Below are 27,282 nucleotides of genomic sequence, written 5' to 3' on the forward strand. Positions count from 1 at the left end.
CCATGTGGTTTTGGATATGCAGACAAGCCTCTCCCTTCTGATTACTTACTGCTGCCTTGGCTGTAACTGATCCTGCTACAGATAGGGCGTGCTGTTCATGAGTTGCAGACATTCTGTTAGACGCGTTAAATTTGTGAGGGTCACTGAGGCTAAAGAACATTACACATATGTCTTCATTGATCAAGATTGTTTATAGCTGAGTGATGGGGGTGTGCTGATTTGAGTCATGAGGTTAGCAGTGCAGTTGATAGGATATGGTATTTGAAGGTCAATTCACTGTCATTGACCGCTTAAGTGGGATCGTCAAACTTTTTGTGGCATTTCATCCACGTCCTCAGGGCTTTTTTTCTGGCCTTAACTTCCACAACTAGCAATTCCCACCACTTTTGAGCATGACTCTCCTGCAGACATAGGAAATCACTCCACCTCCTGCATCAAGAACTCCCATACAGCATCCAAAAACATTGGAGCCCGTTCTCTCCAGCATTGTGCAACACTTCACCATTTTCAAGTGCAGATTTACTTTCTGCATTGCTGCCAGCATTTGGTCCAGCCTCCCATTTAAGATGTGTTAGCCTTAAGTGGTGCTTGTCAGTCAAAATTTAAGACCACTACTGATATGTGAAGCCATCGAATAATACATGGTTAGTCTAGCTGTCGACAGCAATTATTCAAATGAGCAGATAGCATGAAACTGGTACACTGCCTGCATTACATTGGAAGGATATGGGGTCATTGTGCCTTGTGATCCATGTGTCTGTTTTTGGGTGCTATCCAATTTAGCATCCATGGTGTCTAATATTACTGAGTTACATAAGGTGTGTAAAATATTTGCCATATGCTTCATTTTACAGAATCTGATACATAAGGAGTTTTTTTCTGGCCTTAACTTCCACAACTAGCAATTCCCACCACTTTCGAGCATGAGTCTCCTGCAGACATAGGAAATCACTCCACCTCCTGCATCAAGAACTCCCATACAGCATCCAAAAACATTGGAGCCCGTTTGAACACACATTGGAGCCATGTGTGGAGTTTGCACATTCTCCTCGTGTCTGCGTGGGTTTCCTCCGGGTGCTCCGGTTTCCTCCCACAGTCCAAAGATGTGCGGGTTAGGTTGATTGGCCATGCTAAAATTGCCCCTTAGTGTCCTGGGATGCGTAGATTAGAGGGATTAGCAGGTAAAATATGTAGGGACATCGGGGTAGGGCCTGGATGGGATTGTGGTCGGTGCAGACTCGATGGGCCGAATGGCCTCTTTCTGTACTGTAGGGTTTCTATGATTTCTATGATAAGGAGTTTCAAATATGCATGGTAAATGAATGAACATATGAAATCTCAACAGAGGATAGTCTGTTCTAGAAAATGTTGTGATACTGGTTACAGACTTGCACAAACATAATGAAGAATGAATTTTGATAAAATATTTTGTCTTTGGATACCTGTCTATAATGAGGATGCATCAAGACTATTACTTTGAATGTTTGGCCTGTTATGATAAATATCTAAGTTCCCTTGGTGGACATTCTGTCAGAGAACTGCAGCAAGATTATTTTCCCAAAGACATTGGGGAAATTCTTCAAAGTGCTTTTCTCTTCTTAACAGTAACTCTGGGCAGAATCTTCCAAAAAAATGGCAAAGGCCGAAACTCTCCAATGTTGTATGCCCTGCCACTGCTGCCAGGGAGAACAGAGAATTTGGTAGTCAGATTAATCTAAGTTTACAGCAGCTGTAAACTGAAATTAATCTGAGCACCAAATTCTCTGTTCTCGGACCGGAGAATCCCAGCCGCGGACGGGGTCAGAGAATTCCCAGCCCAAGTGTCAGGTTCTGACTGAAAACTGGATGTTTCTCCCCAGAGAAACAAGCAGGTGTTCTGTCCAGATCTACTTTCATTTCATCATATTAAAGCAGGGGGACATACTATGTGAAAGGTGGAGCCAAAAGATGCTGGCGAGTCCGGTTCCACAGAGATCTGAATGTCATTTTTAAAGGGTGCCCCAATCTCAAATCATGTTAAGGACCCCCTTCCCCATTTGTTGTCATCAGGTCATTGGCTTCCCCAATCTCCAGTATCAGGACATCATTCCCCTACTCCCCAATCTCTGGTATCATGACATTAGTGCCCCACTCCGCCCCGCCCCCAACCCCCGATTGTTCCCTCCCCAGGTGAAGCAACTCCTTGCTATGGGATTGCCAATAGGCCCTGTCAGCCTTCTCGCTTCACCCTTTGTCAGTGCCAAACTGGCAGTGCCAACCTGGGGTGGAAGGTGGGCGGTGCTACACTGGTCTCCATGCCCCTGGTGTGGCCATCATGTCTGGTCTCCATTTTTGGAGACCAGAAATGATTTGCACTCGCATTATGTCATGCTAGCAAGTGGGAACATATGACATTCCCAGAATGTATGGCATTAACCTGTTAACATATTTACATATATGTAAATGTATTTTAATCAGGTTCGTGCCCGAGCAGGACGTGAACCTGATGACATTGCTGGTGGGCTCAAGGTAGATCTCAAACTGAGATCCCCCCATCACAAATCCCAATATGAGTCTCTCGCGAGTGTTTCTCGCGCGTTTCCATGGTTTGTTTGAATATTGATAACAAGAACATATATGCAACAGATAGTCTGAAAGGAATGACCAACAAAATATTAATTTTACTCTTAATATGTTAACACTTTTTCAAATATACCTATGTTTAAAATGACATGCAAAATTCACAAAATGCTAACCAAACCTCTTAAATAAGGCTGCATTTCCTCCACAAATGCTGTAATCTAAACTCAGATTTTTCAGCCTTCAGCTCAATAGGAAAACAGAATGGTCATTTATGAAATAACCATCCTGTTTTCAAATTTAACTAATTGTGTCTTTTATATTATAGAAATGGAAATAGGGCAGTTTCTATAATAAGCAGGGGCACCTGACCCATTGACTTACCACCCAAGAAGGTCCCTGTGGCTCCCAATTGACATCTACTGAGAACTTCATCGCCTGAACAGTAAATTAAAGTTGCCAAACAATGATTCTATTTGTATACAGTTCAAATTTTGCACACTATTCAACTGGGATGACAACGTACTCATCGTTTCTATCAGTTAAGCAGCCTGCCTGTGGTTTTGAAAGTGTATTGCAGGATGTAGTGTTAGGTTCAATTTTGTTTTTTTCACTAATGAATTTGAATTTCTTTTAAAAAGAGGTAAATCAGGCAAAGCCATTTGTCTTGACAATTTACGACATTTTACAAAAAATTGCATTCTTCGCATAAGAAGAAAATGTTCTCCAAGTCTCTCTCTATATGGTTCATAATATATTTTTAACCAACAAAATGATCCTAATTTGTAGGAGGGTGGTTTTCCAGAAGAAAAAAATGCCTTTAGTCTGGTTTCTAAAGTGTCAGCATTTTTAATGGAAGATCTTAAGTAGAACTACATAGCAAAAAATAAACTTCTTTTTAAATGAAGTTAAAAACAACAATTTTGAATAGAGCTTTCCATGGTAAACAATGTTATCAAAGAATGGTGTTACTTCACAGAAATATTAAAATATCACAAAAGGGTGTAAGTCTTTTTTTTCCAAAACTCTCCTGTTTTATAGTCTTCAGCACCTCACATTGAAATTGGATCTTGTGTGCTAGAATCCTTTTGTTCAATAAAAAACATTCTTACTCAAAAAAAAACAACTGTTTTGTCATACGTCACATCATTCTGTCAAGCATCATCAATCTGTGTTACAAATGCTATTACAATATCGCTCACTGAAACATTAAGTAATATTCTACAAAAAAATGAATGTACATTATAGCCAATCATCTGTACTTCTCACTTAATGAGAGGATCTCAGCTCCCACTTTTTAAGCTGGCATTCAGAAAGATTTTCTTAATTGTATAGTCAACTGCATTCAGATATTTTCAAAGGATAGAGGAAGACGTGCCAGCTTTGCATGCACTAAGAAACAACTAACCACGGGATCAGGTTGCCTAGAAACAACCTGATTATTACCGGCCACAGTGGGTTAGGAAGAAATTTTACCTGTTCCTTCAGGACCATTTGTCAAGGCTTATTAAAATGACATAGAGGAAAACGCACACATTAGTGCACCTCCTGACAATAAACAGTACTGGCCTTTTAAACTGAATTTGAAACACTTAGCAAAGAAAACACAATCGTTTTGGTGCACTCTTGGATGAAAAAAATCATTTACATTACTATACCTCAGGCATGTTTTAAGAAGAGAAGGAAAAACACTAATAGCATTCCCTGAAAATCACATATGAAAGCTGTGACAGCTGTCATCCTGTAAATGCCAAGGGCAGGAAGACCATCTAATAACATATATCTGTATTCCACTGCAGTTCTGCTTTTGGTGGTACTTGCATTTAAAGCACGACTTTCAATCAGATAATACCATTAATATCTGCTTTGAAATGAACACCAGTTTGTTTCATTTTATTCTGACAGTAGAAAAGATTTATTTCTGCTTCTCAGGATAGCAAAAACACAACAGCAGTGACATTGCTATGAAAACAAAATGCACTAAATAAATTTGCTTCTCTGGTATCTTCCAGAAACATATAACAGAAAATAATATGTTGTTAGAAAAAGGATTAAAAAATGAATGAATCTACTTCATGAAAAATGTCAGGACAGAAATAGATATTATTAAGCCTGAAGGAAAATATTCCGTCTATGCTGAAATGCTCTTCTCAATTTACTTAAGGAGTGTCCTGTACTCATTTAATTTCAGGTGTGGGAAAAGTCCCTTTTGATAGCAAATAATAATATAGCCAATCATTTTCAATAAATTAAGCAGCTTAACTTCTTTGCATTCTTTTTACAACTTTTTGCAATTGTAAAAAGGCACCGTGGCATCCTTATAATCAGCCAATCTTCCTGATCAAAGAAAATTGTTCCACATGTGAACCGTCTGCACATAACTGTGATTTTATTGTTTATGGAACAAACAAAATCTTGTTTTATTTTCCCGAAATTCAGTTATGATATTAAATGACTCTGAACATTATTACAGAAAGGCTTCCAACTATTTTGCCATTATTGATACCAAATACATTGTAGTTTTGGACACTTAAAATCTAATGTTCACAGCATGTTAATCTTACTAAAACAAAAAGCTGTTGCACAAAGAGAGATAGATTGCCAAGTGAAAATGTTACAAAAATAAAATTGAAAGAGAAAAGATCAAGCTAACATTTAAGAGATGGTTAATAATAACCACCCATAATATTCAAATGTTCAATGATCAAATTGAAAGTGTGCATTTTATTCTAGGTAGGACATAAACATAATGATTCTAACAAAGTATTATAATTGTGAAAAATATGTGTAATACTAATGTACTAGAAAGATTTTCCAGGAATTTATGGAGAGATCTCAGAAATTGGCCACTTTGTTTGACTTTAACACTTTCTTCAAAAGAATGGCAGACTGCAAGATATATTAAAACATAACTCAATTTAATAAAACAAAATTGAAAAATTTTGAAAAACATAGCAAAAGATCTGAAAAGAGCTCAATGTTTTCGGTGCAGACCTTTCCTCAGAACATTAACTTTTCTTTACAAATGCTGATGATATTGTGTATTTTAAGCATTCACACCTTTTTGCCCCTTTCTATTTTATTCAAGTTGCAGTGCTGGTTTATACAGGTTTACTATGTTTTGGTGATGTATTTGTTAGTTTTGTGTTGGTTGTTGATGTTCCTTACTTCAGCTGGTGAACTTGCATCAATGTTAATGGTTTTTGCGGCTGTAGTTTAAATGAATTCAGCACCTTTTAAGGTTGGATTTACTCCACTTTTGCTAGACTAAGTAATGACACAAAACTGCTACCAAGAAGAATGTGACTGGGCATGCCCACAGATTTTTGTGAGCTGGTAGAGAGTATGAGGTGTTAGCATCCTTCAATGTGGTTTTCTGTGTCCATTCTCCAAACAAATGAAAACACGTTTAAACACTATCCCCAAACCCTTTGCAGCAGTAAAGCTATCCAATGGCTGATGTAGATAGCAAAAGGTGTAGCTATCGACACAATGACAGACTAAAGTGTGGACAACCATTCATCCATGACATCAATTAAGTCAGAGAAATCCAAATGTTATGCTCCTATACTCCTCTAACTGCCTTTCAATATTGTGTTCAACCAAGAACACTACTTCTCAATTTCTACTGCCTCGATTAGCAAGCAAGCCCACTTAGGTTTATTTTGCCATAAAACTCATTGGGACTACTAAAAATTCTGCAACTCCATTACAAACCAACTGATCATCAATAGTCTGCATCCACTGCTATTTCTTCCTCACTGGCATTTGTTGCCATATCTCGTGACTTTTCTTCAACATACTTATTAATTCTCTCATCGCATGTGTATCTATGCTAATGCCTGCTATTAATTGGGGGAATGGTGCTGCAGCTTGTGGTCCATTGTGTTTTCATGTTCTGTGAAGAAATTATAAATTTTGAGTAAATAAGTGGGGATCTCCATTTGTTAACTGTTGCATCATTGTTGCATTTAAATTTAATCACTGAACGAGGACATGTTGATGTAATACACAGTGCATACTGTACTTGTGGTACATGTCACTATTTCTGGCTGCGCATCCAATGTGCACAATGCTTTGTAAAATATATTACCTGACCAAAATCACTTTTATCTCTCACTTGATTCCATCTTTCTTTACCTCTCTTTACTTTGTTTTCTGTCCATGATTTGACATTGAATTAAATATGCTATCTGACATTTCTTGGTTCAGACTCAGTTGAAAGAATTTTCCAGGCCTGTGGAGGTGAGGTCAGATGTGGAATGGCCGGGAAAAATTAGAAAGCACATGGCAAATTTTACCGTCCCGCCTGCCATGGGAATCGGAGTGGGCAATGGGCGGACCATGGAAAGATCCGTTGACCTCGGGCAGGATTTTCCCATTTCGGGGCGAGTGTGGCCAGAAAATCTTGCCCGAAGTCATCGAACAGATCGCCATATATTCTCACATCCTTCTGCTTTTCCTTAGGGTGGCTTATGTGCACTGCTGGCAGGAATCCAAATAAGCTTGTTACTGATTCAATTATCAGTCATTATATTGGGGCAATGGAATCTTATCAGTGTTGCATAAGACCCACAAAATGTCAGCAACTCATAAGAGGACACAGCAGAGGTCATAATGGCATGGAAGTGACATGCAATCTGAATGTTAAAGGTAGAAAATTGTGAACCTGAGGTTGTGCACAGGCAAAGGCTTGCCAATTCATGTCAAGGTGTCATGATGAGTGCAGGGGGTGAAGAAATGGTTGCCGGTTCATTGTATTGAATCCAATTTGTTCTGCCATCTCTTGCTTCTCAACAGTGAAGTTTTCAAAAGCATCAACCTCTCTCCCCACCACAAAATCTATCTACCATTAAGAACGGGCAGCAACCCTGGAAAGTTGAATTGGAAGCCACAGCAATCTCAGTTCTGGGTTATGGATTTGGAAATAATGCCATCTTGCACTTAAAAATTAAACTGACAAAACCACAGTGTGTTTCAGTAAGGGTAGTTCAAACTGATTTGCTAAGAGTACACCAGAATTTTCCCTGTTTAGTCAGGTTCCAGTGGGCGCTGCATTGTTTTGGCCCATGAATAACTGCAAGTTTTAGTGCAAAAGGTGACAGTAATGGCAAAATTTAATGCCCTCCCCCAAGGCCTGTTTGATAGCAGGGGGCATTTAACTGAATGGGATGGTGGTGGGTGGAGATCTGGCACATTCCTACTTTTGCCCCACTTACTACTGGCTTGCGAGGTCTCATGGATGGCCAACCTACCCCACTGCCAATTCAGGCCCGCAAAGGCCTCATTCCCCCATTGGGTGTGGGACTCGTCATGCAGAAAGCTTGACAAGCACACCCTGCTCACAGGCTTCCAGACATGGTCCCTTTTTCAAAGGCACTCAGTACAAGGTAGAAATCTTCAAATTATCAGCAGCAGAGCTGTGTGTGCTATGTCTGCTCACAGGTTGAAGTAAAACTGAGACTGGATCACATGACACACTTCCCTTCTATAGTAAGCACCGACACACATAACTCTGCTGCTAACATCTTCAAGCTTTGTACCTATATATGTTCTCACATGTCTAGTTTAAATAAATGAACCCACAAGATGTTTAGCAACTCCTTATGAGTGATTGGTGTTTTTATCTCATCATAAAAACACATGATGTTCAGCAGTGGTCGAACAGCATGACAGCAAGATTAAGTATAGGTATGCCATGTACTGGTGAATAACCTGTTGCTGCATGACATGAAGTGAACCTCAAAGTTCTGGTCAGAGCACAATGAAGTCACAGCAATGGAAAGTGCTGAAATTGCAGCCTAAAATGCCACGAAACCACAATGCAGTGCTCAAGTAAAGAGCAGGTAAACAGACACAGATCACAGTCACAGGAATCACGGTGGCACAGTGGTTAGTACTGCTGCCTCACAGCGCCAGGGATCCAGGTTCAATTCCGGCCTCGGGTCACTGTCTGTATGGAGTTTGCACATTCTCCCATGTCTGCGTGGGTTTCCTCCGGGTGCTTCGGTTTCCAAAGATGTCCAGGTTAGGTTGATTGGCCATGTTAAATTGACCCGAGTGTCAGGGGGATTAGAGTCATAGAGTCATAGAGGTTTACATCGTGGAAACAGGCCCTTCGGCCCAACTTGTCCATGCCGCCCTTTTTTTAAAAACCCCTAAGCTAATTCCAATTGCCCGCATTTGGCCCATATCCCTCTATACCCATCGTATCCATGTAACTATCTAAATGCTTTTTAAAAGATAAAATTGTACCAGCCTCTAATACTACCTCTGGCAGCTTGTTCCAGACACTCACCACTCTCTGTGTGAAAAAATTGCCCCTCTGGACACTTTTGTATCTCTCCCCTCTCACCTTAAATCTATGCCCTCTAGTTTTAGACTCCCCTACCTTTGGGAAAAGATATTGACGATCCACCTTGTCTATGCCCCTCATTATTTTATAGACCTCTATAAGGTCACCCCTCAGCCTCCTACGCTCCAGAGAAAAAAGTCCCAGTCTATCCAGCCCCTCCTTATAACTCAATCCATCAAGTCCCGGGAGCATCCGAGTAAATCTTTTCTGCACTCTTTCTAGTTTAATAATATCCTTTCTATAATAGGTTGACCAGAATTGCACACAGTATTCCAAGTGTGGCCTTACCAATGTCTTGTACAACTTCAACAAGACGTCCCAACTCCTGTATTCAATGTTCTGACCTATGAAACCAAGCATGCCGAATGCCTTCTTCACCACTCTGTCCACCTGTGTCTCCACTTTCAAGGAGCTATGAACATGTACCCCTCGATCTCTTTGTTCTGTAACTCTCCCCAACGCCCTACCATTAACTGAGTAAGTCCTGCTCTGGTTCAATCTACCAAAATCTACCTCGCATTTGTCTAAATTAAACTCTATCTGCCATTCGTCAGCCCACTCGTCCAATTGATCAAGATCCCGTTGCAATGGAGATAACTTTTTTCACTGTCCATTATGCCACCAATCTTGGTGTCATCTGCAAACTTACTAACCATGCCCCCTATATTCTCATCCAAATCATTAATATAAATGACAAATAACAGTGGGCCCAGTACTGATCCCTGAGGCACACTGCTGGTCACAGGCCTCCAGTTTGAAAAACAACTCTCTATAGCCACCCTCTGGCTTCCGCTCGACAATCACCAGGCAAGACTGTTCTCTTCCTGTGGGGGAGCACTTCAGCAGTCACGGGCATTCAGCCTTGGATCTTCAGGTAAGCGTTCTCCAAGGCGGCCCTCACAACACACGACAGCGCAGAGTCGCTGAGCAGAAACTGATAGCCAAGTTCCGCACACATGAGGACGGCCTAAACCGGGATGTTGGATTTATGTCACATTATCAGTAACCCCCACAGCTTTCCCCCTGATCTTGCAGAATCTTACTAGCTGTTCTGTCTGGAGACAATACACATCTCTTTAACCTGTGTTTAATGTTCCCTCCACCCACATTATCTGTACCTTTAAGACCTGACTGGCTGTAGAGATTTGCATTCTAATTAGTATTCTGTAACTTGATTTCTGTGTCTCTGTGCACTGTTGGAGAACAGATATCCACTCCATCTGACGAAGGGGCAGCGATCCGAAAGCTTATGGTATTTGCTACCAAATAAACCTGTTGGACTTTAACCTGGTGTTGTGAGACTTCTTATTGTTCTGTCAAGGAGCCAATTTTGTATCCATTTAGATACCTCGCCCTGGATTAGCAAGTTAAATATGTGGGGTTACGGGAATAGGGCCTGGGTGGGATTGTGGTCGGTGCAGACTCGATGGGCCGAATGGCCTCCTTCTGTACTGTAGGGATTCTATTGATCCCTTGTGCTAAGATTGCAGCACACAGCCTGTCAGTTCCATACGTGGAACAGTGCATTGAGAGGACCAGCACTGGGTTAGATCAATCAGTAGAGGTGAGCAGCCAGTATGTGGGCTGGGTTGAGAGCAAGCAAAGGAAAGTCACAAAAAGCGTCATAAAAATTGGGCTAGAGGAAGTTGCAATTATGATGAGTGGCGCTTTGGAAAAGCAACAAAAGTAACTACAGTGATACTCATCCCAGGACAAAGGTATATTGTCATAAAATTCCCCTGTTTGAACTGGGATGTAGCTGAATTCATAATTTTGCAACAGCTTACAAAACAATGGTTTCTTGATTCAGGAGCATCTCAGTCAGACATGCAAGCATAAAGATTTTCCTAGCAATTGGGAATGAAGGTCTACACATGCTGAACATGTCAGGATTTAAGAGCAGAAGAGCTAAAGAATTGCAAAAAGATATAGTGCGTGACCTGATGTGGTGTATAAGGCAACCACTAGCTCATCAAGCCTGCATTGACCCATCGAGCCTGCACCGACAACAATTCCACCCAAGCCTGTAACCTCATGCATTTACCCTGCTAATTCCCCTGACACTAAGGGTCAATTTAGTATGGTCAATTAACCTAACCTGCACACCTTTGGAGTGTGGGAGAGCACCCAGAGGTAACCCGCGTAGACATGGGGAGAATGTGCAAACCCCACACAGTCACCTGAGGTCGGAATTGAATTCAGGTGTCTGGCACTGTAAGGCAGCAGTGCTAACCACTGTGCCACTGTCCTGCCCATAAAGAAGAAAAGTGATATTGAAACTCGCTGGAATGGGAAAACCTCCTCCCGCAAAATTCACATTCATACCAGTCCCCTTTCGAGTTGGGCTTGCCTTCATTTGAGGGAAGGGTCAGAAGAGTCTCTTGGTGTACACCAGGCATATGTACATCATTTGTAGACTTGTCTGATGGTGATATTGTTAAGGTCTTTTTGAACAATTGGTGTTGTGCAACGAGACCGTTTGTGCCGTTTCTATGATACCTTTTATGTATCTTCACATGGTTTTGATAAGGGGCTTCTAACCTAAATTTTCTACTGCAGAATTTACATTCATATAAATATTCTATACCCTGGTGTGAGACCATGTGTTGCGCAAGAACAGTTCGATCTACAAGCTGTTGCCACATAGAGAATAGGGGAAACAAAAATCGATATATTCATGTGGGACAAAACATGCTACATTAGGCTACAGACTGATCTAGATGGTTATTCACAGACACAATGGGACAGACTTTTCATGTTGAGATCAGAAAGGAAATGCTCTTTCACAGTCTCTATTCATGGCCTTTCCACAGACAGCACAAAACAGTTCTGTGGGAGAACCCCCATAATTAGCTTAGCTGGATGATGTTTGGCTGTACAATAGTGTTAGTGTCATATGGTTTCCCTTTCCTATGTCCAGCCACTTGCCACTGCATCACAAACTTCATTTCACGCATGTCACATGGGAAGAGGAAGATTCCAATACGAAACAAAAAGTGAGTGATTTGAGAGCTTCTGTCAGTGAACTTGGTGCCACACACTGCACAGCCCCACTTTTGCATCAACATGCAGTTTACCATGTTGTCCAATCAACCCTTTGGTAAGGCCTCGACACACATGGCATACTCTTACCTTCACCATTAACATCCTTAACACAGACAAGACTGTCATCTTTGCTGTCATCTGTTCGCTCAATTATCTTTTCAGATAGGGCATGACGTGAAAAATTAGGTTCGCCCCCCCCCAATCTTACTGGCACTGTTTTCCTGCTGAAATCAGCTTTGTGCCCTTTGGCTGATTTCAATATTAATGACACAATTTAAATAGGGCGGCACGGTAGCATAGTGGTTAGCACTGCTGCTTCACAGCTCCAGGGACCTGGGTTCGATTCCCGGCTTGGATCAATGTCTGTGTGGAGTTTGCACATTCTCCTCGTGTCTGCGTGGGTTTCCTCCAGGTGGTCCGGTTTCCTCCCACAGTCCAAAGATGTGCGGGTTAGGTTGATTGGCCATGCTAAAAATTGCCCTTAGTCTCCTGAGATGTGTAGGTTAGAGGGATTAGTGGGTGAATGTATGGGGGTAGGGCCTGAGTGGGATTGTGGTCGGTGCAGACTCGATGATGAAATGTCATTAGTAAGTCCCAGACGCTATCATCGGGGCTCACTTGTACTTACTCCTCGCCAGTTGAGGTCCTCACAGGTGAGAATCACAGGTGAACTTGGTGCCTCATATCAGAGGTGATGGTCTTGCCAGTGGAACCAGAGGTCATTGAAGCCATTGAGTGGTCAGGGGCAGGGATGGGCAGATTCCATGGGCCAGTACCAGCCTGGCACTGCCCACCTGGTACGACCCACCAAGCACCGTGGCAGTGCCAGGACAGTGCCAAGGGGTCGGGACCTGAGTGGTCAGCACAGGGAGCAATAGGCGGGGGGTCCCAAAGTCCATTGGGGGGGATGGGATGACTGGAGATCTCCCAGTGCACTAGAATATCAGGGCGCCAGAACAATGGCCCCCAAGAGCTCAGCAGCTACACTCACTTGGACACCTTAACGTAGCAAAACATGTGGAAAGTACGACCTTCTGAATTTGCCAAGGAAATGCTCAGCTGTTATTCAATTCTGTGAGGCATGTGGCAGAAAGGGCCATAACCAGAGCTGCCATTTGCTCTAGTGGCAGTGCACTAGAGCAAAGACTGCTGCAGCTAGAAAGAACCAAGTGTTGATCCAAACAAACTGGTACCTTCATGCAATGAGAATAACCATCCGGTATCTACGTGGGTAGAAATCTTGAAGATATCAGCAGCAGAGCGACATGAGCTGTGTTTTGCACACAGGCCAAAATGAAACTGAGACAGGATCACATGATGCACTTCCCTACATGCTGATGTCATTTAAAGGCATACTACAACAAACACCATTAAAATTATCTTGTGCAAAGCTCCCTCGAAACAGAGCAGCTGAACAACAAACCAACAATTTTGGGCCGCTTACACACAAGTTGATGCCTTTAAGTTATTATGTGTTTGTGGCCACACAAAAACAATTAAAAGGGGCCATGTACTTGAATCACCTGCTTGCTCCAAAAAGAAATATCGGATATGTTGATCTTTTTCCAGATATACACTGCTAATTATTTGTTGCTGCTACTTGAATCAAATTCATATATTCAGTTATCCATTTATTACTCAGGTAATTTAAGATTGATATGAGAATGTTGACATTTTAGTGTCAGTGCTCAGCCTACATGTTAAATATTTGCAGCCCAAGTTTCCATAGGCAGGAGGAAGGAGTTTTTTCAACTGTTTACATATTTTCTTCACTTATTCTGCGAAAGTTACAGTCGGAGATAAGCTCAAAAACCAATGAAATTTTGTGTCAGTATGCTCAGACACAGGATAAAGCTTTTTCCATTCTGCCTTTGCAACCTGGCTTAGATTAGAATCTTCTTTTAACGTTGAGTGTCCTGAAAGTTAGATTGGTGGTGTGCGGTACCTCCGCTTGTAGGCAGAATATTGATCCATATGCAAACATGCGGTGACCAATTAGATATTGCTGGATAAGGTGCTCATCCATTATGCGTGTGGGCAAGCAGGAAGTCAACAACCCTGTCATTAACTCATCGAAGACCTGGCGCCATATTTAAAGCACATACAGGCATTCATTTTCTACAATCCAGCCGTATCAGTCTGGCTGTGTGTCTGGACACTTTAAGACTACAACTGTTACTGAACATTTCATCTGGTCACTTCTCCCTCCCCGACACACCCAGCCAGATAACCAGAGCTGCTGTTATCACAGCCATAACTGGGGTGATGTCTTGGAGCACTCACCGTAGGTGACAAGTGGCCCTATCATTTAGCAATGCCTGGCTCCAGATTCTCCTCCAACCCATCCAGGAATACTGGAAGACTCTGTTTCCAAATGATGGCAGCAGGTGGCATTCCCTCTATCTCAGTCTGCAATGCCCCCATCAACCTTGCAACGCCAGCACCTGCCAGCACCTGCCTCTCTCCCTCCCTCAGTTAGCCGTGCCTCGACCCTCTTGCATAGCCACTACCCAAGCTCATTGCATCAATGCTTCCTCTCCGGTGGCACAACATGAAAGAAAGGCAATTACTGCCCAGATCAAATCCACCAGGATTACTGCCCCTCCTGCGACATGCCACCTTTAACCAGTCATGAATCTGAAGGCATGTGTTTCTCATTTGCTGCAGTGTTAGTTGCAAAATTACCATATAATCTGGAAAAATTGTGTTTTAATGAGTATACATGGCATGCTAACGCAATATAAATAGGTTCTTCCTTCTTGCCGTTGGATAGCTTGATGTGCCTTCCATCCGCTGCAATCTTAATTTCCAACTTTCATCCACTGTTGGGAAGCTTACATTTCACCTTCCACACAACCAAATGCACCTGTCCGGCTCTTTTCCTGCTGGTAAGAGAGCAACATTCTGTCCCTGACTTAATTTGAAAAGGACACAACCTACTTTCAATTGCCAGTACGAATCGTTCCACTTTCCTCATCACTTTTATGGAGTATTTCAGTGCGCGATTGCTAATATGGTCCCAGGTACTGAGCAAAGTCAGCTCATTTCAAATTGGTTGTGGAGTGAAAATACCTTCATACCATAAAACCAAACTAAGTCTGAACTCACAATCAACGAGAAGAAAAATTGTGAACACCACTGCCCGGGCGGAAACGCAGGGAAGCAGATAGCTCACTCTGCAGAACCTGCTAAATGTCTTTCCATTGATTTCAAAATCAGGCAGGTGCCACAAATGCAGGTGAGCTATTCATACAGGTAAGTAGGTAAGCACAGAGGCAGCAAAATGTGAAAATTGCCCTCAGTAGATCTAATTTTCCTCTTCCTCGCTTGCTAACATGTCCAAAAAATGGGTGCAATGCAGTGAATAATTCGACTTCAACTCCCTCTGTCACTTTTCTGCAGGATTGGCAGTGAGTTTTAACCCACCTTTATGTCAGATTAAAGAGTGAAGCATTCAACCTTACTGCCCCATTCCTGTGGGAATCCTGCTCGTCACCATTTTAACTATTCACAGCAGTGGAGAGATTGAGTCACCAGCCAGTCACAGGTGGAAGCCTTGTTCATTTCTGGCAAGTCGAGATCCCATTGCAACAATGATACTCAGATTGCATTTTAACTTGGTGCTGAAGAGTAGAATCTGCAACAGCTTTCCCACCAAGTAAAAGCAGATTCACCCTGACAGGAAAAATTGTGGCCAGCCGTTGACCCCCTATAAACTCCCCATGTCTGTACTCTGGGATTGCGAGTCAATTTTGGACTCAATTTTGCACCTGCGATTTGGTGAGAGTTAAAATTGACCTTCTCATATCTGCATCTTACTCAGCCTGAAGAGAATGCAGAAATATCAATTTCAAGCAATTTAATGTGAGGTCTTTACAAAACGTTTTGTTTCTGATGCGCGACCAAGATAAACTGTCACATAAAATTCTGGCACGACTGGTTTCAGAACTACACTTGAGGTGTTATCTGCCTTATGTAACAGTATAATATTTGATCCTTTTTAGACAATAGAAAAAAATATGGTTTTGCTGCTTGTTCCAGAACACAGTTGGTACTTTACACTGTGTAATGGAGAATACGCGGAGTTCCATTTCGAGGCAGGTAACATAGAACAACCACAAGTAACTTTATTGCTAAGTTATTCATTCAGTCCCCATTCCCCTGCTCATATACCTGCTTCTGGCTCTCCAGGATTAAAGAGCAACCTTACAGTTTAAATTGCACTAATCCTCTATTTTTGTATTGTCATTCTTCAGACATAAAGTTTCTTTATCTAATACTTGGCAGCACCCTATTACCAGTTCCCTGGCAAGATTGCAGGGACACCGAGATTCTACTTGAGGTGCTGATAGCATCCCAGCTGCGAAAAAGCAACACAAACTGTGGATTCATAAAAATACATATGAATTATAAATTAAAATTTATCAGAAAATGTTTTGATAATAGTCCTACTTCACCTGCTGTGAAAATCAAAACTGTTCTGGCTCTCCAATGAGCCTTCAACTATTCCTTTGAGTTGCTGATGAATTAAGTGCCCAGAATACGCCCAGACCTCCTCCTTTCTACAGCCAGTATTACGCTCCCAAGGCGTCTTCTTTATTTTAATTCAGCCCAAGGGCAAATTCCTGGATGCGGGTGTACCTGTTACTCATGGTTAGCAGATACATGATCAACCCTGGAGTGTGTGAACTCCCTGGACCACCTGAAGTCTCACAATCAGTTGTATTTTCATCGCTTCTTGGCCTTTTGGCTAAGATCAAGTGTAGTATCGACATGCTGTACTTGGTTGAAGTCATTAGGTTACATTTTAGCTTCATTTGAAGCAATTTTTAAAAGCGGCATCTCGGCCTTTTGGCTAAGATGCAAATGAGATCAAGCCTTGGAGGAGGTGCAATGCCTACTCCAATCAGCTTGGATCATGTAGATCAAGCCCAAGACAGAAGGTAAGAGCCCTGTCTTGTCAGCTTGGATCGGGAATGTCTCACTTGTTGAGACTCTGAATTGGACTTGATTTGATTGAATTTTTTTAAAAATCAGTTGTATTTTCATTAAATATATTTAATTCAACTTAAATTTATAAATATGAAAGTTCAAAAATATTCTAATATTTTTTCTAACATGGTTCAAAATAAACATGAAGAACTAAATACTCATCCTGTTACTTCCACAATAATAGTCAGACCAGCTCTAATTATCTTGATTGTTAAAAATTCCCTCCTCTTAGTGTTTTAATTATTTTTTCCGCAGATGCAACATTTTGCTGTTGTGTAATACAAAAATGAATTATTTTCCATGATATAACATTTTGAAATGGATAGTATTTATCCTGTTGCACCATTTCGCCCACAACAGCCCTAAAAATTCAGTATAATTCTACTACGATGCACCATTCACATTACTGCACATTTAAAAGAGTAAATTCCACATAAAGAAGCTTGTTTAACTTGTAGCAAGCACACATGAAAGTTAATTTTAGACTGTCCCATTTCATACATTTGTTAAATTAATAAAATGTTAACCAGCAATATCATTTAAACATTCAAAATGGCTTAAAACATATTCTCAGGATCATTTGCAAAAAAAGTCATTTAAAATCGCCAAACTGAAATTCTCTTATAATATGCCCCTTCCCTTCCTCCTTCCCATTGGAACATTTAAAAGGTATAAACGATGCATAACTTTAAATAACTACTTTCAGATCCCAACATGAAGTGCAATCAAACAACAATTAACAGCCTTGAATTTAAGAATCAGAAGAATAAAAACAATTTACTTATCAGAGAAACATGACTATTAAAGAAATTTAAAATGCGAGGAAAGAAATCTGAAACAGATAACTTACCAGTCCTGTAGATGTTGCTAGAGATAACTCCTTGGGAATGAAGAAAATCTTGACTAGTTAATCCTTGCTAAATTTTCAGTGTATTATAACAATATGATACTCAAAATAAACAACTGCTTTAAGAAGGGATTATGGATTTTAATTGAAAGAGTATTATGGATTTCGAGCACTTAACACTGGAGGCATTTCTCTGATGTGTTTTCCCGACCAGGTTTAATTGAAGTTTCTAAAATTTTGAAGTATTTTGATAGTCTATTCCTGCTCAGCCTATTTCCCTGGTCAGTGATAAGAGATCTTCACTATACGATTGTTAAAGAGAATGAGGAAAGAGACTGGTGAGAAATGTATTTACCACAGGGAGTGCTAAGACAGGCATGACTGCAAACTTTAAGAGAAAAAATTATTAAATATTCAAACCAGAAAAATACACAGGGCTATAAGGTGAGAATTGAGCAGTGAACATAGTTTGGGGCTGTAACCATACAAAGTCAGAGTGGACATAATGGATCAAATACTCTCCTTCTGTACTGTAACCCTCTATGCTTTTATAGATGAGTAATTCATAGTTTAAGCATTTTTTAAAAATTTCAGTTCAGCAAATATTTCATTTTAACACACTGCAACTTCAGTGCTTCTGCAAGAAATATATCTGTGTCAATAAAGCAGAAATTCCTGTGTGTCAAATTACCAGCCAGTCTCCAGAACCGATTTCCTACAATTTCCATCCCATATTTTTTTTATTTTGACACAAAATGTGACAATATTAAACATATGAATACATATATAATTATTGCCAATTTCCAACTTCAGTCAGAACTGCTTTATTGTGCACAGCTATTTTAGTTTATAGCTTCTCAATAATTTGTTTCAAGTATTTCTTTAACTGATAACTTTTTGTCAAAAATAAACATTGCATTTAAAAAATCAATGATTTTGAAAAGAAGATCTACATTCAGAGAAAAGACAAGCGCATTGTTCTATACCATTCTTAAACAGATAATTTTCCAACTTCTTATTCATTGTTGTTTTCTCTTTTATGGATAAATTGTTAAAACAGTCGAGAACAGAGTCAATATTTGAAGGGGGAGGTGAGGTGGTGAAGTACATCCAGTGCATTTTTAAAACCAATGTTCTGTCAGCAAAACATTTCTTTGAGCTGAATCAGCAAAATTCAAGAGATTACCCAATACTCTTGTAATTCAATTCTGTTAGGGTAAGAGGGTGGATAAGTAATTTCAGTGGATAAAATAGTAATAGAATCATAGAATTCCTACACTGCAGAAGGAGGCCATTCAACCTATCGAGCTTGCACAGACAACAATCCCATCCAGGCTCTATCCCCACAGCCCCATGCATTTACCATGCCAATCCCTCTGACATTAAGGGGCAATTTAACACGGCCAGTCAACCTAACCCACACATCTTTGGAGTGTAGAAGGAAACCAGAGCACTCAGAGGAAACCCACGCAGACACGGGGAGAATGTGCAAACTCCACACAGCCACGTGAGTCCGAAATTGAACGCGGGTCCCAGACGCTGTGAGGCAGCAGAGATACCCTCCTTAACACATCTGGTGGCATCTGTGCAGAAAGAAAGAGTTATCGACCTGACATGCATTAGCCGCTGAATGATACAAGGCCCATCTGCGACTAAGTCCCACAGTGAGGGGGGGGGGGGGGGGGGGGGGGCACTAGTAACATGGCATGGTTCCTTCTGCAGAGGCCAGTTGGAAACCAGACTTGAGCTTATTGATTATGCACCTGGGGATTTGACAGTGTATTCCATGGTGGGGCGAGTATGATGATGCAAGTCTGACCATTATATCTGGATGCCATATTGAAAAGGCACCCAATAACACTGACCCACTACTGAAGAAAGAAGATGGGCCTCCAGAAACACTGAAGGTGGACTGATGGACTTCCTGATGAAATTGAATCTGGAAGATCCAACTGCAGCTGCCACACTGCCACCCCAACATCTCCCCTGGTGTTCCAGGGTCACTGGCAGCCTCCATTCAACACTGAACATAGCCCCAGACTTTGTTCAGGTCAGTGCTGACTTCTGCATGCCACATTGCTCCAGGCGTATTCTGAACTGGCGTGTTTTCCTACTGCATTCGTGGAGAATTGGAAGTGGGGAGATATTCTGGTTGAGCCTTCATCTGCATCCAATTAGCGGAATGCAAATCAGTTTTATGCTAGCCTCCAGCAAGTTTCCTGATCCATCATGTCGAGCACCAGTGGAAGATCCCGTGGGAAATTCACACCCGTGTGAAACCAATTTCTGAATTCCTGCTGAATTCTCCCCCAATCTCCCCACCTGCCATTGAACTCACCGGCGGGGCCATGGGAGAATTCTACCCCAAGTGTCTATCTCTTCTTAGTTCCTTCATCTCCACTGAGGGCAGACATATGGAGTAGACATTCAGGCATACCCATCATGGTTCAGAGGGATGCTACCGGCATATAAATTGTGCTGGTCTGCGTGTGAAAAATTTACAATGCCCCTCTGTTGCTTGCAGGAGAAGCAGACCTATAACAGTAAGGAGGGGTTAAAGAATAACCATAGAGCTCCCATCATTAAGAACACTGACACTTGCAAGAGGATGCCCTAAAATTGGCTGAATCAGAAGGTGATCAGGCCATCACAGATGGCGAAACTAAAGTGCCAACTCAAGAGAGTGAGGAGATCTCGAGCTCCTGTATCTACTACTGGACATATGGAGAGTCACGGTAAAATGAATGGGAGGAGAAGATCTGAGGCACTGACTCCTAACTGTTTATGTTCCCTCACGCAGGTCTTGGCACGCCAGGAAAATGGATAGCCTCTAAGATCAGGGACCTGCAGTCAACCAACTCTGAAGAGGAGAATTTCTCAGAGGATACAGCATCAGCTTGTACACCTTTCACCAGCAGGTACGCTCCTGCCACTTGGTATGTGTTCATGATTAGATTCAAGGTCACATCTGTAAACACATCACAGATGTGCCTGAATAGGCCACTGACAGTCAGAGGACCATACGAAGCCAGGCCAGTGTTGACTCCAATGCTGATGTGGGGCATCAGGGTTCAGTCACACTGAGCCTGCTGCAATTGCAGTGGAAGATGAGGAAACATCTGGTGGAGCTCCCGAAGAATATGTGGAATTGTGTGCGGATGATGGAGGAGTACTTCCAGGCTATGAATGCTACCATGTCTCAGGTGTATGTGTATGGCTTACTCCAACAAGAGGTTAGTGACCATATGGAGAGCCAGATGCAGCAGACAAGTCAGTGGAGATGTGCACAGACATGCATAACAAAGGCTTGAGCTTAACATAGCAATGGCAAGGTGAGAGGGGTGAATGTGGTGCCTGAAATCTCCATCAGGTTCTTCTCCATTTCAGGTAAGCAACAAGAAACAAGTGAGCCTTGTTAGGGAGCAGGAGCACCTGGCTTCCATATCTGGAAGTGTGGACAGCAGCTCCTAAGCCCCTTTGCCAATGACCCTAGCACTTCAGTATTGTGACAGATGGGTGGGGGAGCCCCACAGGAAGCCAGGGCCTTTCATGCCACAGACAGCCCTAGATTGACCACCAAAATCATCCCAAGCAATGAGCAGGGCCAGTCAGCAACTTATAACCATTCCATCTGCAAGCACAGAAATGGCAGGATTGTGGCAACAGGCCTCAAAGATGGAATAGTAGTCTGTTGTTGGGTTCACAGGAGCAGTGAGAGTAGATTGTCCAGTTCAGCAATGGCATTGTCTCCCCTCTCCTCTATCAAAGGTGAATAAAAGACAACTACACTATGCACTAAATGGCAAACAAAGCATGTAAATGAGAATAAACTACCTTATTAACAAGCTTAATTTTCTTCCTGCTACATTGTAACAGCAGCATCACTTTCGAAGTTTCCTGCTGCTGGTAGCATCTGGAACCAACAACACTCCATCGGAATTCCAGGCCTCCTAATTCTCCAGCCCCCTATGTCCTCTCCCTTGCCCCCAACTCCTAGCCCACTCGCAAGGGCCCACTGAGTATTGTCAGGAACATGCATCTGGAACAAACAGTGAACATCTTTAGGGCATCAAATGCCTTGCTTGATGTTCGCTTGAGTCATTCCATGGCATGCATTGTACCTCTCCTCAAACACAATGCAAGGGTTCCTCACAGGCATGTGTAACCATGTCTTCAGTGCACAACATATGTCCCTGAAGACATGTGAAGGAGAGGAGGAGGCATGGAACAGTTGTGGAACCTGGGACTGTCAAAGTATGGAGGTGTTGTGACTGCTCTCAGAGAACTGGGCACACAGCTGCAGGAGTGCTTTTGGTAGTCATAGACCAATTGAGCATTGATGGAGTATGAAGGCTGCTGGCTGGTCCTCGGGAGCCTTAATGGCTACATGGGTGGAATCGATGTCATTTTGCACCTGGGGAACCCAACGCAGGCCCTGAAGACCATGTGCCTCTCTGCCTGGCTGTCAGGCTTGGCCCAGTAGTGCACATAGTCACCAGCCCTCTTGACAAGATGTTGGACATGTACTTGAAGGAGTGATGAGCTGTTGTCTTGGTGACACCGTTCATGTTTCAGTGGATCTCTGCAAAATGCAGAAATGTAAATATTGAGCACTATTGTGATTTTCAGTACCACCACCAAACCACCGGGCGGCACAGTGGTTAGCACTGCTGCCTCACAGCACCAGGGACCCGGGTTCAGTTCCGGCCTCGGGTCACTGTCTGTGTGGAGTTTGCACAATCTCCCTGTGTCTGCGTGGGTTTCCTCTGGGTGCTCCGGTTTCATCCCACAGTCCAAAGATGTGCAGGTTAGGTTAATTGGCCATGCTAAATTGCCACTTAGTGTCAGGGTAAATGCGTGAGGTTACGGGAATAGGGCCTGGGGGGGACTGTTGTCGATGCAGACATGATGGACTGAATGGCCTCTTTCTGCACAGTAGGGATTCTATGATTCTATGGATCATGGATCATTCTTGTGATAGTCTCCCTTGACAGCCTGCAGTTTTTTTGTGGTACTGTTACTCCAACATGTACAGGTAGTTTAGGTGAGTTGGTAAACACTTGGCAGTGTTTGGGCCCTTTTAAATGTGACCTCTTGCTGTGAGTTCCCTATGCTCCCTTTGATAGCTGGTCCTTTTGCTGCAGTGGTACCTCCAGAGCCAACTATTCCCTCCTTCTGCATTGTTCCTTTTCACACTCCAGGAAGACTGGATGCATTGAGTCAAATGGCTGGTGGTCACTCTCTCTCTCTCTCATCCTGTCCTTGCCACCCCCAGTTGACCCTGTGACAATGACCCACTGCATGCCTCAACCAGAAGCTACCACCATGATCTACTCCCACAGCTCCAGTGTGCACAAGGCAGACTACTGTCCCTTTTTAAGAGGCCTGCTACCAAATTCCAGCAGTGGCCTCCTTTCCCCTTTCTTCCGTCAAATGTCAAAGATGGATGATAGGCAACTAAACTATGGCTGACTTTCATAAGTGAGCCTGAGGCACCACCTCAGTGCTGCTAGATTTAAGTAGTGTGACATTAAGACATTAAGTGTATGATCCCTGTGTGCCTCTCATTACATTCCAAACCTTTCACTAAATCGTAAAAGACAGCATGTAAACTATCCTGTCAACAAGCTTAATTGTCTTCCCGCCACATTATATTAATGCCATCTTGGCGGTTTCCCACTGCTAACTGAATGCAGAACAAACAGCATGTCATCGGGGTTCCAGTGCAGCACATCGGGACGGCATAGTGGCACAGTGGTTAGCATTGCTGCCTCACAGCACCAGAGGCCCGGGTTCAATTCCGGCCTTGGGTGACTGTGTGGAATTTGCTCATTCTCCCTGTGTTTCGTGTGAGTTTCCTCCAAGTGCTCCGGTTTCCTCCCACAGTCCAAAGATGTGAGGGTTCGGTGGATTAGCCAAGGTAAATTGCTCCTTCATGTCCCAAGATCTATAGGTTAGGGGGATTAGCTGGATAATTATGTGGGTTTATGGGGATAGGGCCTGGGTAAGATAAAAAGGTGGGTTCGTGCAGACTCGATGGACCAAATGGCCTCCTTCTGCACTGTAGGGATTCTATCACCTCCCAATTCTCCAACTACCCTTCTTTCCTTCTCTGACAGTTCGATCCGTTCTCATGGACCCGTTAGATCCCACCCCAAGTATTTGACCATGATAGAAACATGCATCTGGAACAAACAGTGCACAACACCGTCAACAGACATTTCCTTGCATAAATATAAGAGGCTGCAGGTGGACGACACTCTCTGCCCCTTTAATATCAGCTGACTGTCATAAGCAGTAACAGACTAAATGTTGTGATAGCAGACAATGCTGAAGGAGATGCTACACATGATTTCTTCATACCCTATCTTCTTTTTCCCTCCTATCTCACGTTGCATGCATCATAAGAAACTGTTTGTGCTCTCACCAACCACTCTACTATTTGTTCCATTTTCTCACTAATAGCTGACCCTTGTCTATCTCTTTCAGTCCATGTGATGATCCTATTGTGGATGATCCCAGATGGCTGGCAGGGACAAGATGACTGGCATGGACAGATGGGGTGAATGGCCTCCCTCTGTGCTGTAAGTTTTTTATAGTTCTATGTGGAGATACCTCTGCCACTTCAGGAAAAGGAGGCCAGCCTTCCTGATGATACAAAATGTTGATCTCACCCCCACAGACACCAACTCAAACACTAGCCCGACATGTCCTTTTCAGGGTGGGTTAGAGGATGCATCTTCAAACGGTTAATAAGTGGACACACATATGCAGGAACAAGGAAAATGAGATAGGAAATCACCGGTGTCAACTTGCTGGAGGGCAACACCGCTCACTAGTTCTGCTGCAGTGAAATCAGATGCTAACTTTGAAGGCTCAGACTACTGAAAAAGGCAGATTGGCATATCCTGGAGAATGTGAAGGTGCAATGAGCAGCCTCTCAGTGGGTTTGTGCATAATATCACAAAACGTTTTTAAAATTAATTTATGGGATGTGAGCATCACTGGCTAGGCCAGCATCTATTGGCCATCCCTAGTTGCCCTTCAAAAGGTGGTGGTGAGCTGCCTTCTTGAACTGCTGCAGTCCCTGAGATGTAGGTACACCCATGGTGCTATTAGGGAGGGAGTTCCAGGATTTTGACCCAGCATAAGTGAAAGAACGGCAATATGTTTCCAAGTCAGGATGGTGAGTGACTTGGAGAAAAACCTCTAGGTAGTGATGTTCTCAAAAACGCCCAGTTGCAACTTGGATCAAGGCTTCAAACAGAGCATAAAAACTCTACTGTGCAACATGGCCGCTGTTGGAGAACTTCTGATAGATTTTACAGTGTGGGTTTCCTCCAAGTGCTCCAGTTTCCTCCCACAGTCCAAAGATGTGAGGGTTAGGTCGATTAGCCAAGGTAAATTGCTCCTTCATGTCCCAAGATGTGTAGGTTAGGGGGATTAGCTGGGTAATTATGTGGGTTTATGGGGACAGGGCCTGGGTAAGATAAAAAGATGGGTTGGTGCAGACTCGATGACCGAATGGCCTCCTTCTGCACTGTAGGGATTCTATCACCTCCCAATTCTCCGACTATCCTTCTTGCCACAAAAGCTTTTAGTTGAGAAACTGGAAACCATCAAAACTAATTTATCAATGAGTATGTAAGCGTTCTTTGACTTTAGTTAAAATCTCGGGATTATTTCACTGGCAAGAATCCCAGGTTGTTTTATTAGCGAAAGTAAACAGTCATGATAATGTAAAAATTGAAACAAGCAACACAAATATATTATTCCTCAACTAGCCTATCATAAGGTGATCAGCAATAAAAGAAAGGCAGTGCAACTTTTTTGTGTGGGAGTAGGAGGTTATGAAGTAATATAGGCAAACTAAATGAATGGATAAAAATCATGACAAATGAATCAACATTTGGAAGTTTGATCCACTTTGGAGCCAACAAAGATAAATTTTCTCAATGGCAAGTGAAAAGTTGTGGAGGAGAAAAGTAATTTGGGTGTCCATGTGCACTGAGCTCTACAAAATAATGCAGATACGAAAACAATCAAAGAAAAAGTCTTTATTCATAAGAAACTGAAACACAGTGCTAAGGAAGTTATGATTCAGTTATATGGAGTCTTCATCATGACCCAACTGGTATATTGCATTTAGTTTTATGCACTGCATACAAGAAAAGGTGCACTGACTAAGGGATACTGTGCTGGCTTACCAGAATGATACCGGGATTAAAGCATTCACAGTGCGGCAATTTTACACAAACATGGCTTGTATTTCATTGAATCTAGAAGACTGAGAGGTAATCTAATTATGGCCTTTAAAATGGTAAAACGATTTGATAGGGCAAATAGTGAGTAATTACTTCCTTTGTTGTGGGAATCCAGAATAAGGAGTCATATATGAGAATAGGGCAGCACAGTGGCACAGTGGTTAGCACTGCTCCAAGGACCTGGGTTCAATTCTGGCCTTGGGTGACTATATGTATAAAGTTTGCACATATCCTCCCTGTGTCTGTGTGGGTTTCCTCCGGGTGCTTTGGTTTTTCTCCCACAGTCCAAAGATATGCAGGTTAAGTGCCATGCTAAATTGTCCCTGAGTGTCCTGAGACGTGTAGGTTAGAATAATTAGCTATGGTGAATGTGTGGGGTTGCGGGGATAGGGCAGGGGAGAGGGCCTATCAGAGAGTTGGTGGAGATTACATGGTCCAAATAGCCTTCTTCTGCACTGTAGAGATTCTATGATATTTTTAACACTCAGAGCTGCTACAAATGGTATTGGAAATCAGGAAATCATTTGATGTCAATTGAAATTCAATTTTTGAGATCAGTACATTTTTGTCATGTAAGTGTATCAATGGATCTGGTGCAAAGACAGGATATTGAATTGAGGTAAAGATCAACCATAATTGGAAGTATGTGGCTGAATAGTTTACTCCTGTTCCTAACCACAAAATATGGACTGCATGCATGCCTTAAAACAGCAACAAACTGTCCCAGGAAATAATCTCTGATCACCAGCATTCCACGGTTGATAAAGTATTTCACAGTCCTATAGAGTCTGAAGGATTGCTTTCCCTACCCTCAACACTCTCTTGGAAGGGAAAAGCGGGTGCAGATAATATAGAAATTACTATATACTTTTTCTATAAGTTAAAGAAAATCAGAGTTTCAAATATAACTTCGGAAATCTGCGTCTCTAGGAGGGCTGTGTGACCGGTACATATGATATGCTTCATGACAGCTGTCACAAATGGAACTTGTTTATTAATTTTAAGCTTCTCAAACTATACACATTAATTGAGATATCACATTTGTTATTAGATACTGTAAAAACCATAGGAATACATTTTAAGGTTCAGCACTCTTGGAGCAGAGCTTCTGGTACATTGGGCTTTCAGGTACAGAACCAGGTTCATTCAGTCTGTGGCCCACCTGATTTCACAACCATTAGAATTAATGGACAGAAAATCTATCATGCATTTTGCTTCCA

At 42.3% G+C, this 27,282-nt stretch overlaps 1 protein-coding gene and 1 non-coding gene across 3 annotated transcripts in view; one reads left to right on the plus strand and one right to left on the minus strand.

The window, feature by feature from the left end:
- nrxn1a (neurexin 1a) overlaps positions 1 to 27,282 on the minus strand; it is a 1,876,664-nt gene that overhangs the window by 1,421,972 nt on the left and 427,410 nt on the right. Inside the window, exon 5 of one of the 2 annotated variants that reach the window (XM_078229842.1) lies at positions 17,802 to 17,831. The exons of the other annotated variant lie outside the window; for it this stretch is intronic. Within the exon in view, the coding sequence (XP_078085968.1) occupies positions 17,802 to 17,831 (30 nt within the window). The remainder of the gene's footprint in view (positions 1 to 17,801; positions 17,832 to 27,282) is intronic. 2 annotated transcript variants of the gene reach the window in all.
- On the plus strand, positions 16,690 to 16,888 carry LOC144504961 (U2 spliceosomal RNA). The gene has a single exon (XR_013499740.1). It is a non-coding gene; the product is annotated as a U2 spliceosomal RNA (small nuclear RNA).

Source organism: Mustelus asterias, chromosome 15, assembly GCF_964213995.1.
Source record: "Mustelus asterias chromosome 15, sMusAst1.hap1.1, whole genome shotgun sequence".
Lineage (NCBI taxonomy): Eukaryota > Metazoa > Chordata > Chondrichthyes > Carcharhiniformes > Triakidae > Mustelus > Mustelus asterias.